We start from the raw sequence: 14,786 nt of genomic DNA on the forward strand, positions 1-14,786 counted from the left end.
CCATGCAAGCTCCTTTCCACTGACTGACTAACCATCTCTCTCACTCTGGAGGGAGCACCCGGAGAGCAATTACAGCAGGAGTAGGATTTGAGTTGCGTAGTAGCAGTTGCTCTTGGTGATTGCTGCTGGTGACTTGTGTCTGCTGGTGCACTCCTCCAAAGGCTGCTCTTGTGCTCAGTCTCTAGCCAGTGTCTCCCTGCCGTGCCATAGCTCCTGCCCACTGCTCCTAGCACTGGCAAATGGCAGAAACCTTTACATCAGAGCAGGGAGGGCTCAGCCCTAATAAATAAAAGGAGCTGGGGGATCCAGTCTTGCTTAGTGATGGGTCGTTCCTGCTCACAGCTCACAACCAAGCTCACTGCTCCTGCTTCTGTCACCTTTGCCCTTGTCAACCTTTTTTCTGTGCTCCTCTTCCCATTTCCTCCCTCTACTTACTAGTTCCTGTCCCTGCTTTCCTTCATGTAGCACCCTTCCCTCTCCTCCTGCTCATGCTCGGGCATGGGGTGTGTTTATCTGCTGTATCCCCAAGTCATACCAGCTGCCTCAGCTCTGTCATCCTTTCTTACCACAGCAGATGGATTTTCCCCTCAGGCATTACTGCCACGGTAATGCAGCATGGCTAGAGCAGAGGGATCCCACCCTAGAAGCCATCTAGGAGACCTGGGACTTGCCTCCATACCCACTGCTTAAACGTGCACACATATGCACCACGATGCTTAGGACTTGGCTCTTTCTGCACAGATTTGAATTGATGGGTCTATCTAAATCTTCCTTTTCCTCATTCCTCCCACACGACTACCCACTCTTGCCGCTTGGTCTACACCCATGCTGGGTCCCAATGCAGTAATGCCTCCTCTGGTGCAGTCCCTGACTTGTTTGTGAGGATGGTATTATTGCAACTTTGTGACACACAAGGAAAGCAGACTTTAGTTTAATGTAAAAGACGACTCATTTGATTTCTCTTCGCACCAACTCCACCCCTTCAAATTTCTCCATGCCCTTTTAAACCTAGCAGTGCCCAAAGTCAGGCAATGGATTAGAAAATCATAATCTGGACTGTGCTGCCATTGTCTTCTTATGTTTCCCAATACATTCAGCAAATCCTTCCATTGCGCTAGTATCTGTGCTGCAGCATTCTCATTCAGTCTTTTTTGTGCAAGCCCATCTTGTCCTATGAAATGTTTTGAACACAGCAAGCGGTATCCCTTGCCCTTCTCAACTGGTTCCAGCCAGGTGCTAGGCCTACTGGGGGGAATAGCTGAATCATTCAGCTCCAAATGTTCTGTTTTACAGCAGCGTTATTTCTCCAAAAGTATCAATAAGGAAAAGAAAGAAAAGCCCTTATTTCTTTCCATGTAGTGCGTTGGAAAAGGACTTGGAGTTGTGATTCAGGCAGTAAGTTTTGTAGAGTCCAGAAACACAAGGCACAAAATGTTACTGCTGCCCGAGACTGACTGGGCTCAGTGGGCATGTCTACACATTCATTAATACACTTTAGGTAATGTGCATTAAATTTAGTACCTCCATTGTGAGATACTAAAAAGTGGTGCAATAGCCTGTTTTTATGTGCATTAACTAAAGAGCAGGTTTTTCTGTGACACTTCAATGTGCATTAAAATAGGATTATGTGCATTAAAGCATATGTGTAGGCATGCCTATTGAGATTCGGGGTGACTTGCCCTGGGTGTCACTTGGAGGGAAAAAAAAAAATACTTCTCCCCACATGCAGGATGGAAGCAACATGTTCTTTGCTTTCAAAACAAAAGAGAGAGCATAATCTTTGCAGTGAGCCGTAATGAGCTCAATCTGTGTACTTATCAAAACAAATACTGAGCAGTCTTGAATTGAGTGTGCAAACAGCTCTGCTGGGAGAAAGTTCCAGGTGCTAATGGCACCCTTAATCTAGCAGGAAAAAAGGTATAAATAATATGAACAAGTGGCTGGAAGCTTAAGCTAGATGAACTCAAACTGAAGATAAAGGACCCGTTTGGCAATTGGAACAATCTCTCAAGGGGAGTAAAGGATCCTCCACGTCTCAATGTTTTTGAATCAAGACCAGGTGTGTTTCTGGAAGGTATGTTCTGCCTCTACACTGAGAGGTTGCATGGCAGAAGTAGCTTGTGGAAATTAATGGCCGAGATATGCAGGAGATCAAGGTGGATGATGTAATGGTCCCTTTTGACCTTAAATTCTGTGAGCCTGGATTGTGCAAATGCAAAATTAGTCCAATTCTGATAAATGTTTGCATAATTATGTGGAACTGCAAAGAAAGGAGATTCTAGTCTCTTCTCTGTCCACGGAGATCTGTTACCTCTCAGCCACCAGGAGGCAAACCCAGGCAGCTGGTCCTAGAATGGGATATTCAAAGCCAGCTCTGCATACATTATATTTGTTCCATTGTGTGGGTAGGCCTCTTGTTCCTTTTCAACAGATTGGAGCTTCAATACTGGTAGAAAAGCCATAATTTCACTTGTTGTCACATATGCAAAATGGCAGCATCACAGCATCTGGGATCTCAACAGTGGCAAATGAATTCCATGCTAATAGAAATGAGAAGTATCACAATAATGTTTAACAATCCCTGAAGATTTAACAGACCATTTCTGCTGCTGGTCTTACTTATACAGTGGGCCATTGATCAAGTTGTAGTTGATATAATGAGCAAGGAGCAATGACATGAGTTCACTGAGTGAGTCCAGGAAGGTCCTTCTGAAGCTTAGGAGATGCAGAGAGAGCTTAATCAAAGGTGGACTTCCCAAAGCATCAACATTGCTGTTAGAGCACTGACGAGTTCTCGAGTCACTTAAGTGTTTTGGAAAATTTCTCCCATATAGTATTGTTAGGGAAAAACCTCCTTTGTGAACAGTTAGCTGTTCCCCAGATCTGTCGCACATTTAAATATTAAATGCCCTGAACTTTTTACTCCACATGCATCATAGCTGGACAGGCATACAGTCTGCTGGAGCTGTATGATGCTCCATCAGCCATCTAGCAGTGTTCTGAAAGATATTTAAAACATTTCCATGTTCTCCGAATTTCCTCTCATATTTGCTCCCTTGAGAAAGACCCCTGTCTCTTTGCCTGGTGCAAGAAGTGACTTATGCTTATAGCTGGCCCACTACTTGTTTTAATGCTGAACTACTTTTGTCCAGGGAGTGTCAGGATTACAACTCCTACCATAGCTTTATTGCCAGCTTTTCCATTTGCTTTCATTTGAGCTTCCTCATGTCTGCTGGTTACAGAAAGCAAATTTGTACCCCCCACAAAGCTGAATACTAACTGGCAGACAGTGGTATCAGTACAGTTCTCTGTGCAACAGAGGGACTGTCCCTTTGCAAAGAATGGGATGGTTTAGACCTGTGCCTGCCAGTGCCTTGTGGTTAACAGTCAGGATGTTCCCATCATGCTCCAGCATTGCTACTTGGCAGAGTGAAGCTTCTCATCTTACACCCTGAGCTTTTAAAACTCTGTGCTGCTGTTTCCTTAATTGACCTGTGAAATCTGGGTTGCATGTAGCTAATAAGGAACATTGTCTTCATTCCCATCTGCTGCCTCTGAATAAACTGAGAACGTTTCTGTGATGTCCCCCAAGCTAGCCTGACCTTGAGTTATCCTTGAAGTTAACATGCACTGTAATTTGTGTATTGTGAACTTGTGCCAGGGACCTACTGCTGCTGTTTTTCCCATGTTTGGTGTTGGGGTGTCAGTGGGGAGAAGAGCACTGTCCTAACCTAAAGAGTACCACAAAATGTCTCAAAAGTCTTAAAGGATCTGCATGGCGTTCGTTGACACGAGTGTTGTTTCACAGGGTAAAGGTCGCATAAGGCGTGGGACCTACACCAGCCCGACCTCTCCTGTTGCAGTACGATTGCCCTCAGTGTCAGATGTCCCAGAGGAGACTGTGAGCAGTGAGGAGGCTATGGAGATGGACGTCACAGAGCAGCAGCAGGCAGCCATGCAGCAGGAGGAGAGGGTGCTGACAGAACAGATTGAAAGCTTGCAGAAAGAAAAGTGAGTCATATGGAACAGAGGATGCAATGGTGCAATGTATAAAATGGGGCCGGAGGGGGAGGGTCTTGAATTCAAACCTCCTCAGAACTACATGTGAGAATGCATTTGGTCTCATGACAATATCTACAACATTTTGCAGATGGCCAGTGTTTTCTCAGCATGCTTTCAGCAGTTAGCACTGTCCACTTCATTCTGGTCTCAACTACCAGGGGCAAGTAATGTCAGCAGCAGTGTGAATGTTTAACACTGAAATTGCAAGTGATAGTGCAGGTCAGGATTGAGTTGGGTTTGTACTGGATGGTTGTGGAATTAATTTTGGAGGAGTCGTAAAAGGTCAAATCAAAGTTGAGGTATGTAGCTGGAAAAAGATCTTTGGACCTGGCATAGTTTCTAAGGGTTGGAAGGGACCTGAGCAAATCATCTAGTCCATGGCAGGAAAGAGTACTGGGGTCAAACGACCCCAGCAAGATGTTCATCTAACCTCCTCTTAAACACCCCCAGGGTAGGAGCCTGCACCACTTCTCTTGGAAGTTGGTTCCAGACCCCAGCCGCCCTGACTGTGAAGTAGCGCCTCCTGATATCTAATCTAAACCTACCCTCTGCCAGCTTGTGACCGTTATTCCTGGTCACTCCTGGCAGTGCTTGGGGGAACAGGGACTCCCCCAATGCCTGCTGATCCCCCCTGACTAGTTTATAAGAGGCCACAAGATCCCCCCTCAGCCTTCTCTTTCGGAGGCTGAACAGGTTCAGGTCCCGTAGCCTCTCCTCGTAGGGCCTGCCCTGCTGCCCCCTGATCATGCGAGTAGCCTCCTCTGGACCCTCTCCATGCTGTTGACATCCCTCTTGAAGTGCAGCGCCCAGAACTGGATGCAGTACTCCAGCTGCAGCCTGACCAGTGCCGCATAGAGGGGGAGGATCACCTCCTTGGACCTGCTCGAGATGCATCTGTGGATGCAGGACAAGGTGCGGTTGGCCTTCCTAACTGCCTCCCCACACTGCCGGCCCATGGTCATCTTGGAGTCAGTGATGACCCCAAGATCCTTTTCCGCCTCCATGCTGACAAGAGGGGAGTTCCCTAACCTGTAGGTATGGTGCTGGTTGTTCCTCCCAAGGTGCATCACCTTGCACTTGTCTGTGTTGAAACCCATCCTATTCTCATCCGCATTAGAATAGGCACTGTTTGGATGTCCGTTGGCAGTGGAGGAAAGGAGTTGTCTCTGTGCCAGCTGTTATAGGATCAGCTGTTCTTGCTAGCACTGCCTGTGATGTATAGTTGAGATATTTGGAATTGGGAGAGCAGCCCCCAGTTGGAGCTGGAAAAGGATGAACTCACACATTTACTTCCTTCAGGGTTTCATCTGGTCATCTCTCCTGTTTTGCATCTTTTGGGAACCAGTGCATATGTGCAGGTTCTGTAGTCTCATTGCTCTGCTAGCATCTGACCAGTAGTAATCTGGGGGAAAGAATGTCATTTGGCACAGGGAGCAACAGGCATTAGCATTTATCTGCATCATGGGTTGAGGTGTTTGCTCCATTCTTGGGCTTATCTGGTTTGCCAGCCTTCAGGTCCTGTGAGGGCCTCACAGGTCCCAGTTTCCTCAGTGGTGGTCCATAGGCCCCTCGGGCCAGCCAGGAGACTGTGATGCATCTTGCAGTGGTCAATATCTTTGTTATCTCCCAGTCTGAGCAGTACACTGTGTCCTGCTCAGGCTGGGACAGGTCACTGCAAGCACAGGCTGCCTGCCCTGAGGTCTGTGTGGCTTCTTGTTCACTTGAGGAGCTTTAGGGCTGTGAATGGTCTGGGACCAGCTTAGCTGAGAAGTGGCTTCTTGCTTGAGATCTATGCACACACTTAGGTGATTAGAGAGGTTCCACAAGTGGATGTCTCTGTTATTGCCAACAGGCCTGTTCCTTTTTGCCCTCTTCTTTGTGCCCAGGTGTGAAAGGCAAGCTTCACTATATTGAGTTTAGATTCTGAGCATTATTCGCCATTGCTTTCTGTTCCGGATATGGTGCTTGCCTGGCTTCTTAGAATGCTGGAGTTTGTCCTTTTCTCTCTCTCGATTTTTCTCAGTGCTGGTTTCTTTTCTTTCTGCCCTTGCCCTGACTGGCTGTGTTTTATTTCTGTAGGGAGGAGCTGACTTTTGAGATGCTCGCGCTGGAGCCCCGAGCCTCTGACGATGAAACCCTTGAGTCTGAAGCTTCCATTGGCACTGCCGATAGCTCTGAAAATTTGAACTTTGACTCTGAAGGAGCAATCTCTGACCGATCAGGTAAATGCAGTCTTTGTACTGACCAAAGATTTCCTTATTAGACATAGTCAGGGCAATAGCATGTGGCCTGCAGACTCGCATGGCAATAGTAGGCTTTTGAATTGGTATTTGAGGATACCCCTTCCTCCTGCACCACGGAACACCACTGAACTGTGCTGCCTGTTCTAGTTATTCAAGTGCAGGCTGTCTCGCTGTGAAACTGAGACTCCCTTAGTCTTACCCATATAGCAGAACAACGCAGTTTCTGACATGAGTTAAAGTATGAATTGGAGAGGGTGGCATTCACTCATGGTATGTCCAAGAAACCCAGTCACTGAGGTCAAATATCTTGTCGTTCATACACATGACTGGGAAGCAGGTTGTAGACTTGGCTTTGCTGCTTAATTCATGATGGACATGAATTCAAGTTGCTTAACCATTTCCTGCCTATAATGGGGCTGTCTGTTAAGGTACCCTATACCCGTTGTGGGTGAGCACCTAAATCCCATTTTCAACAGTGCTGCATGCTTTTGTGAATGTTAACCTGTAAGCAGAGAAGTTAAGTCAGTTGCTTCTGTCTGTCCCACTCTACTCGGACAAAGTCCCCCCCGAGAGATCCACCAACATCAGAAGTAAGAGGTAGGTGGAAACGCACTGCAGTGCACGTGGCTGAGTTACAATTCTCCTGCTATCTTTGTCTGTCAGAGAGAAGTTTAGCACTTAGTTCGCTGAGGCCCATCAAGACTGAAACCTCAAGCAGGTTGCGAAGGCACCTGAGGAAGCAGCAAGACTCTGTGGACTCAGTAGACTCTTCTGTTTCTTCTTCATCTCCGACTTTGTCTTGCTTACCTCACATGACCAGGAAGCGATTCCAAATGTACTCCAAGCCACCCTTCTATCGCGCGGGGTCTTCTGCTGACACCACAGAGGCGAGGCTTGGACTTGAAGGGTCACCAGGGCAGCTCAGGGGTCTGGAAGACAGGCCCCAGTTCACCAGCAGAGGGACGTTCAACCCCGAGAAAGGCAAGCAGAAACTGAAGAATGTGAAAAACTCACCCCAGAAAACCAAAGAGCTCCCTGAGGGAGCAGCTGGGGCAGGCCGGAAAAGAAACGCTGAAGCAGACTGCAGCAGCACCCAGCAATTGGTTCTTTTTGGGAACAACGAGTTCATGGTGTGAGCCAGTTGTCTGAAATCTCACCATCATCGCAGAAAAGCGTGAGCATCTCGCCTATGGCATCTTCCCCCTCACCGTCACCGCTGCCACCACCGTTGTAGAGTTGCTGCCAGTTGCCCATGCAAAACATTTGCTCACTAATTGCTTGGGCTTCCAGCCTTTCATTGCCAGCGCTAAAGGGAGGAGATGACTAACTCTTAACAAAAAAAGTCTGTTGGGGGACAGTTTCAGCAGTGGCCTTAGCTGTTTTTAATCATTTGGAATTCAAAAACTATCAGTTTTGGGGTTTGTTTGTTTTTTGACTGGCGACTTGAAATGAAAGAAGGGGAACTGGGGGAGGAATTGCTGGTGAGCTCTGGTTTGCTTCCCATCTGCCTTTGCCATTCTGAACCAAGGAAACGGGCATCGGGAAGAGAAGCTGCCGTAAACCACCCACAGGATTCAGAGTTGGAAGAGCTGGTCCAAGCCTGTTTTGACTCACTTGGTGAAAGTTGCAGACTTTTTGGTTTGTGTTGTTACGCTGGGAAGAAGCATACACTCCTCACAAGGAACCACAGACTGATTCTTTGTTCAGAGCTATTTATAATGCACTCCACGTTGTTGTCAGGTGATAAAAATAAAAAGCTATCATTTCCATTCAAGCAATTGGAGCATGTCTCAAAGCACCCACCACGTAAACCTGCAATGAAAAGAGTAATTTTTTTATTTTATTTTTTACTTTGGTTTATTTTGTTGGTGATGAGAGAGCAGAACAAAATCAATGCCAATTTGACTCCTGGTTAGGTAAAGCCAAAAATGTGCCGAATTTTGCATAGCCATAACTAGTGCTGTGATTGTGGCACAGAACAGGGTTTCTAATGAGCAAAAGGAATCGTTAGTAATACAAACCTGGCATGTTACAGCAGCCTCACAGTCCTGTAGGGCTGCCTGCTTTTATACACCAAACGAGTGAACAGTGGCACCTGAGCTTAACAGTTCCACCAATGGACAGGAACGTCTCAGTCACGTGGCAAAACTCATGCGGCCAAAACCTCACTGTTTTAACGGCATTGTAAAAGCAAATGCATGGAGAAGTGTTAAGGATATCTGCCAAAAGTAATCTTTTGTTTAAAAATGTGATCTAACCAACTTTCTTCTCTCTTTCTCAGACCATCAGTATTAAAAAAGAAAGGAAAAAAAATCAAGGACTACTTGAAGCTATTTTTGTTTATATTATGGTTACTGAAGTTCACTGTAAATATAATTTTTATAGTTTTTTGGTTTTTTTTTTTAATAGTTGTCCCCAGGCAGAATGCATTTGCCAGGAGGAGGACAGAGGGAGGGGAGGTACTGTAGAACTAGAACCTAGCACTCCAGCAGAGAAAGCAAAGCAACCATTTTTTTGCCACAGTGCGTCACCAAGCTCCTGTGCATTCGTCTTCAAGCATCTGAGAGATTAGCAGCCTTAGAGCACACGGGGACCTGAGTGTCTTCACCTCTCACTGCAAACCTGACACCCGCCGTCCAGGCAAGCATGGGAGAAATTTTTGTTTTAAATAGGTCCTGTTAGATCTCCCACGGTAAGAGACACAGAGTCTTTCTGTAGAGACTGTAGTCGAAAAATAATCCATTGGTGCTAGGCGGGTCACTCATTGCATCGTTCTGTGAGTTGCCCCCAGCACAGATGTTGCTTTTAAATCTTGCAAAAATCTGAGTCATGAGGCTTAGAGGCACTGTCCATAATACAACTAGTTACTGAGTCCTGTTCACTGACTCGTAACTTAAAAGTAGATGTCCTAGCCTGTCAACACGCATTCCAGTCTGTGTCCTTAGGCCCACATACGCAGCCCAAGGCCCAGAGTACCGTTCAGGGCAGTGGTTACAGCTGTCTTGGTTCTCCAGATCAGCAATTGAGCTGTGTTAGAACAGCAACACAGGCATGTGTGCTTGACAGCTTGTTATCTCACTTGCACCCAAGGGAAAGGGGCAGCAGTACTGGGAATTTCATGGTTTGGTTGGGTAATGTTTCCTTCTTGCTTCCTGAACTTGAAATTAGGACTGTTCTGCAACTCTCAGCAACTGCTGTCCTTCCCCTTGCCTTCCTTGACCTGAATTGCAGCACAGCTTTGCATCCCGACTCAACACCTGCATGGTTCAATTCACAAAGGGTCCTTCCCAAGCCTGCAGATGTTCTGGTTACTGCATGCCTGGCTTCTGATATGGGCAAAAAACCCCTGGGGGTGTGTTGCTGTGCTTGAGGGGCCTGTATTAGGAGTAGGTTAATGCATTGCTTGGGCTTCGCTGACAGGGAGTGATCTATTCTAGGCTTATTCCTCCTCTTCTGCCTCTGAAGTGCTATTTCCTTAAGGGGACTCTTTATTTATTTATTCTTTGCGGTGAAAAATGGAACGGACGGTCATGGTACAGGAGTGGTGGTAACACAGGGCTGCAGCAGGGATGTGCGGTTTCTGTTCTGACTTCTCTGGGTGGAATCGCATCAAAGTTTGCTCTACCCTTGATAGGTTTGTAGATCTGTAATGATTTCCCAAATCAATCAAGAAGCCTCTGAGGTGGGGTGGTGTTTATGAAGGTGGAAAGTTATTAGGGAAACATGATGGGGCCCCAAGATCCTTCAAAAGCCAGCTAATACAAGGACAGAAAAGCAAACGTCCTGTGTCTGCTGCTGTTTCAACAGAACTGAGCACATGATGCCCAGCACAGTAATCGACCCGAGTACAGTTTTAAAATAATGCAGACTAGTTAACCTGGGCACGAGAAGTACTGACTTACGTGCCTGACTCCCCCTGCATTGCATGGAAGATTGGCCCTTGCGACTGATTCTGATAAGAAATGGTTACCCTGTTTAAAGAAAAAAAAAGTCAGCCATTTTCTCAGTTCAGGTTAAGTCTGAATTTAACCTGTTCACAAGTAAAGAAGACTTGTTTCTCCTGGGCTGTCAGCCCTTTGAGCTCATGCTGGGCTCTTGAGAGTTGAGTAAAGTCCTTTTACCTGCCTCATTTCTCCTTACTGGTACGATTGCTGTGCCACTGGAGCTTCATTACCAATTCCAAGGATGTGGGGGTCAGAAGGAAGTCCAGTCGGATGAGCCTGAGCAGTCCCAGGGAGCAGTTGCTGGGCCAGTTACGCACTCACTTTTTCCCCATTCCTGCACTTTGATATCTGATGCAACCAGGCAAGTTGCTCCATAAAAGCATGCTCTGAGCAGCCCCATGCCACTCCCTTTCAAGGGCTTCCACGCAGAATTGTTCATGTTTAAAAGTCCAAACACAAACTCTTTGGCACCAGCGCAGTAAGCTCCACACCTGCTTCCTGCTGCGCCCCTAGAAGCCCGGGGCTTGGAATGCCACTGGCAGCGTGGGTGCTGGGCCCCGGGGCTCCTGGCACCCAACGCTCGCCTGGACAGGTATACTGGGACTCGGAAGATGTGCTGGGTCATCGGTGAAGGTGCCATTTTTACAGTAACGGGATTGCTTATCTGAGAGGGATGGAAAATCATTGCCTTGGTGGTTCCCCCAGCAGGATTTCTTAGAAATAGGCTGCCGACTCGGTTTCTGGGAGAGGATTTTGCCTGCTTGTTTTCTTCTGAGGGTTTTAGCTCCCCACCAACCTGTCCCTATCTCCCATTGAGCTGTGAGTTTTTGCAAAAGCAAGAGGTCAAGGTGGGAAGGGAGAATGGCACTCTGACACACTGCACTTGTTAGCATCCCCTTCGGGGGCCTTCTCGTTGCAACCTCATCATTTAACCTTGAGATCTCACACTCAGTGCCCAGCCGTACAGAAGCCTCATGTGTGTACCCTGTACGCCAGAGGTCTTTCCTGTTGGGTATGGAGGTCTGCACGTAGGAATGGAGGCTGCTGCAGTCAGGATGGGAGGAAGCGGGGGGGCGTGTGTGTGTGTGTGTGTGTGTGTGTGTGTGTTGGGTGGTGGTGGTCATCCTCTCAGAGGACTTAGAAAAGTGGTGCAGACACAGAAAAATCAGCACGTCCCCACCTCACTACTTCAGGCGTTCTGGTCTGCCTCAGAGGCTCACAAAAAGTCCTGGCCATAGCCCTAGGCTTCAGACACAAGCTGTGTGCACCTAGATTCCCCCTCTCCCAATGCAAGAGCATTCATTTCAGCCAGAAACCCCTTCACCTGTTCTCTCTTTACTCATGTCTCCGAGTGGGAGGGACAGTGAACCGGTTTGAGTGGGTCCAGACCGTGTTTTTCTGTTTTTTGTTGCTGTTTAATTATTTTGAACACAGGCGCAGGGGAGACCAAGCTTTTTGTTTCGTTCCCCGTCCATGTTTAGCCTGACGCCTGTCTTCCAGTCCTCTTGTACAGTAGGTAAGCAGTAGGTTTCCAGCTGTGATCCACTCCTTGTACCAAGTGAATGTACTTACCACTGGAAAGGACCTGGGCTGCATAATTATAATTATTATTATTATTATTATTATTTTTAATGGAAATTTTTTTAGTAATTTATAAGTATGCTGAGTGTAAATTAAAAAAAAAATAAAGTATGTATTGTAAAAGGATATATTATCCTGTGTCATACTCTCTATAAATTTTACCTGTTTAAAGAATGAATAAGTATATAAAGGAGAGAGGATTTATCGTGCCCACCGAGCCAGGTTGTGTGCAATTCTGCAGTCACCTGGCACTTTGTAATTTCTTGTCAGCAGGTTCTCTTTATTTTTTTTTAATTAATGTTATTTTTCTCCTTCTGGAACAAGGCCGTCGTATGTATAAAGTGCAATTTCTGTAATATTTCTTAAATATATACTGTATGGCTGTACAAAAATGACTTTATGAACAAATAACCCCTAGCTTACTAAAGAACAAAGCTATTAAAAATAAAGAATGAGAGCACTTGAGATGTTTTGTCTGATTTGGGGACCTTACTTTCAAGCCCTGCAGACTGACACTCCCACAGCAAGTAGCTTCCCAGTTTCGGGTATGGGTCTGAAGAGCAGCTCAGAGGTAAAGTGAGGTTTTTCTCCCAGGCAGATTTAACTTCTGTGAATCGGGTGCAGGACTGAAGACATTATATAATGTCCCAGCACTCTGTGCCTAAAATATCTGGGTTGTTGAAACCTGGACTTTCCATGCGGCCCTGCTGTATTCTGAAGATGCAGATGACTGCTTCCTACAGGACAGGCAGCCTGTGAGCTTCCCAACAAGTTGCTGCTGTCTCCTTTGAATGGGCAATGTTGGAGCTCCCAGAACGAAAAAGCATCTTCCTGGAACTCAGACCTGGGGCTAGTCGTCCTTGGGGAGATGCATTTTTTCCCCAGGTTTAACAGTAATGGTCACGCTGGTCCTCGGTAGAGTTGGCTGATGGCTGTTATGTTGAGGTTCATGTACTTTGAAGGGACCCTGGTGGGATAGCAAAGAGCCCTGCAGGCCTTAATGCTGTGATTTGGCAGGAGCATGATGTCCCTCTGTCGGAGGTAGATCCACAGCGGGGACAATCGAACCCTTCTTCCATTCCTCCATCCGTCGCCTTAGGAGCCAACAGCCCAATCCTGTCAGGGCCCAGGTGTCCAGCCCCTCTTCCCAAGCTGGGTTGGGTGCCAGTATCTCCTGCCAGCCCCAGAGGCGTAGGGCCCCATCCTGATCATGCCTCCCTTTTCAGACTCCGCTCTTCCATCAACTTACAAAAGCAGAGCTGGGAGGCGCCTCAGCACAGCTGAGGTTCACGGTTTGGTAGAGCAATATGCAGTGTCTCACTGCTAGATCACTGGCTGGCTCCACCCCAGGTAGGTAGTGATCCGTATGTTGGATGCCGTATGTGAAATAAGCAGGTGAACTCAGTCCAGACTGCTGCCATCACCACCACAGTCACTGCTTCCTAGATCTTCTCTTGGCATTCTCAGTAAAATAACGTTGGGTTTCAGTTTCACAGTTGGTTGGGTCGGAAGGGACCTGAGCAGATCATCGAGTCCGATCCCCTGCCATGGCAGGAAAGAGTACTGGGGTCAAACAACCCCGGCAAGGTGTTCATCCAGCCTCCTCTTAAAAACCCCCAGGGTAGGAGCCTGGACCACTTCGCTTGGAAGTTGGTTCCAGATTCTAGCTGCCCTGACAGTGAAGTCGCACCTCCGGATGTCTAGCCTAAATCTCCCCTCTGCCAGCTTGTGACCGTTATTCCTGGTAGTGCTCAGGGGAACAGGGACTCCCCCATTGCCTGCTGGTCCCCTCTGACTAGTTTGTAACAGGCCACTAGACCCTCCCTCAGCCTTCTCTTGTGGAGGCTGAACAGGTTTGGGTCCCATCGCCTCTCCTTGTAGGGCCTGCCCTGCTGCCCCCTGATCATGCGAGTGGCCTCCTCTGGACCCTCTCCATGCTGTCCACATCCCTCCTGAAGTGCGGCACCCAGAACTGGATGCAGTACTCCAGCTGCGGCCTGACCAGTGCCGCAAAGAGGGGGAGGATCACCTCCTTGGACCTGCTCGAGATGCATCTGTGGATGCATGATAAGGTCCGGTTGGCCTTCCTGACTGTATCCCCACACTGTGGCCCATGTTCATCTTGGCATCAATGATGACTCCAAGATCCTTTTCCGCCTCTGTACTGACGAGAAGGGAGCTCCCCAGCCTGTAGGTATGCTGCTGGTTCTTCCTCCCCAGGTGCAGCACCTTGCACTTGTTAGTGCTGAATCCCATCCTGTTCTTATCCGCCCACGTCTGTAACCTGTCTAGGTCCTATTTGCAGCCTATTCCTCTCTTCTAGTGTGCCCGCATCCCCCCACACCTTAGTGTCATCAACAAATTTGAACAGGGTGCTTTTCACCCCCTCGTCCAAGTCACTGATGAAGATGTTGAACAGTGCGGGCCCGAGGACCGAGCCCTGGGGGACCCCACTGCCCACATCACTCCAGGTTGAATAAGACCCGTCCACCACCGCTCTCTGGGTGCAGCCCTCCAGCCAGTTAGTGACCAGTTAGTGACCCATTTGACCATGTAGGTGTCGAAACCACAGTCCCCTAGTTTTTTAATGAGAATGGGATGAGTGACAGTGTCGAAGTCTTTCAGAAGTCCTATGTCCACTGCAATCCCTGTGTTTAAGGATTTGGTGACCGGGTCGTAGAAGGCCACCAGGTTGGTCTGACAGGACCTGCCTCTAAGGAACCCGTGTTGGTTGCCCCTAGGCATAATTTCCCCTGCTGGCCCCTCATGGGCATGTGCCAAGATAATTCTCTCAAAAAGCTTACCCAGGATCGAGGTAAGACTAACTGGCCTATAGTTTCCTGGGTCCTCCTTCCTCCCTTTTTTGAAAACAGGCTAAGGTGAGCTGACCGCCTTCCCCTTTATCTAAGTGATGTGCCCACCCCAAGTATGGACTGAATCCCTTTGGCAGGGCAGC

The 14,786-nt window shown here is 47.7% G+C and overlaps 1 protein-coding gene across 7 annotated transcripts in view; it reads left to right on the forward strand.

The window, feature by feature from the left end:
- MYO9A (myosin IXA) overlaps nucleotides 1-12,295 on the forward strand; it is a 394,408-nt gene extending 382,113 nt beyond the window's left edge. For all 7 annotated transcript variants that reach the window (XM_090030154.1, XM_090030158.1, XM_090030161.1 and 4 more), the window contains 3 exons: nucleotides 3,809-4,011; nucleotides 6,142-6,284; nucleotides 6,969-12,295. In XM_090030154.1, coding sequence (XP_089886280.1) covers nucleotides 3,809-4,011; nucleotides 6,142-6,284; nucleotides 6,969-7,441 — 819 coding nt within the window. In that variant the 3' untranslated portion in view covers nucleotides 7,442-12,295. The remainder of the gene's footprint in view (nucleotides 1-3,808; nucleotides 4,012-6,141; nucleotides 6,285-6,968) is intronic.
- Nucleotides 12,296-14,786: the final 2,491 nt, after the last annotated feature.

This window comes from Crocodylus siamensis, chromosome 15, assembly GCF_052110815.1.
Source record: "Crocodylus siamensis isolate JL-2025a chromosome 15, ASM5211081v1, whole genome shotgun sequence".
Classification (NCBI taxonomy): Eukaryota; Metazoa; Chordata; order Crocodylia; family Crocodylidae; genus Crocodylus; species Crocodylus siamensis.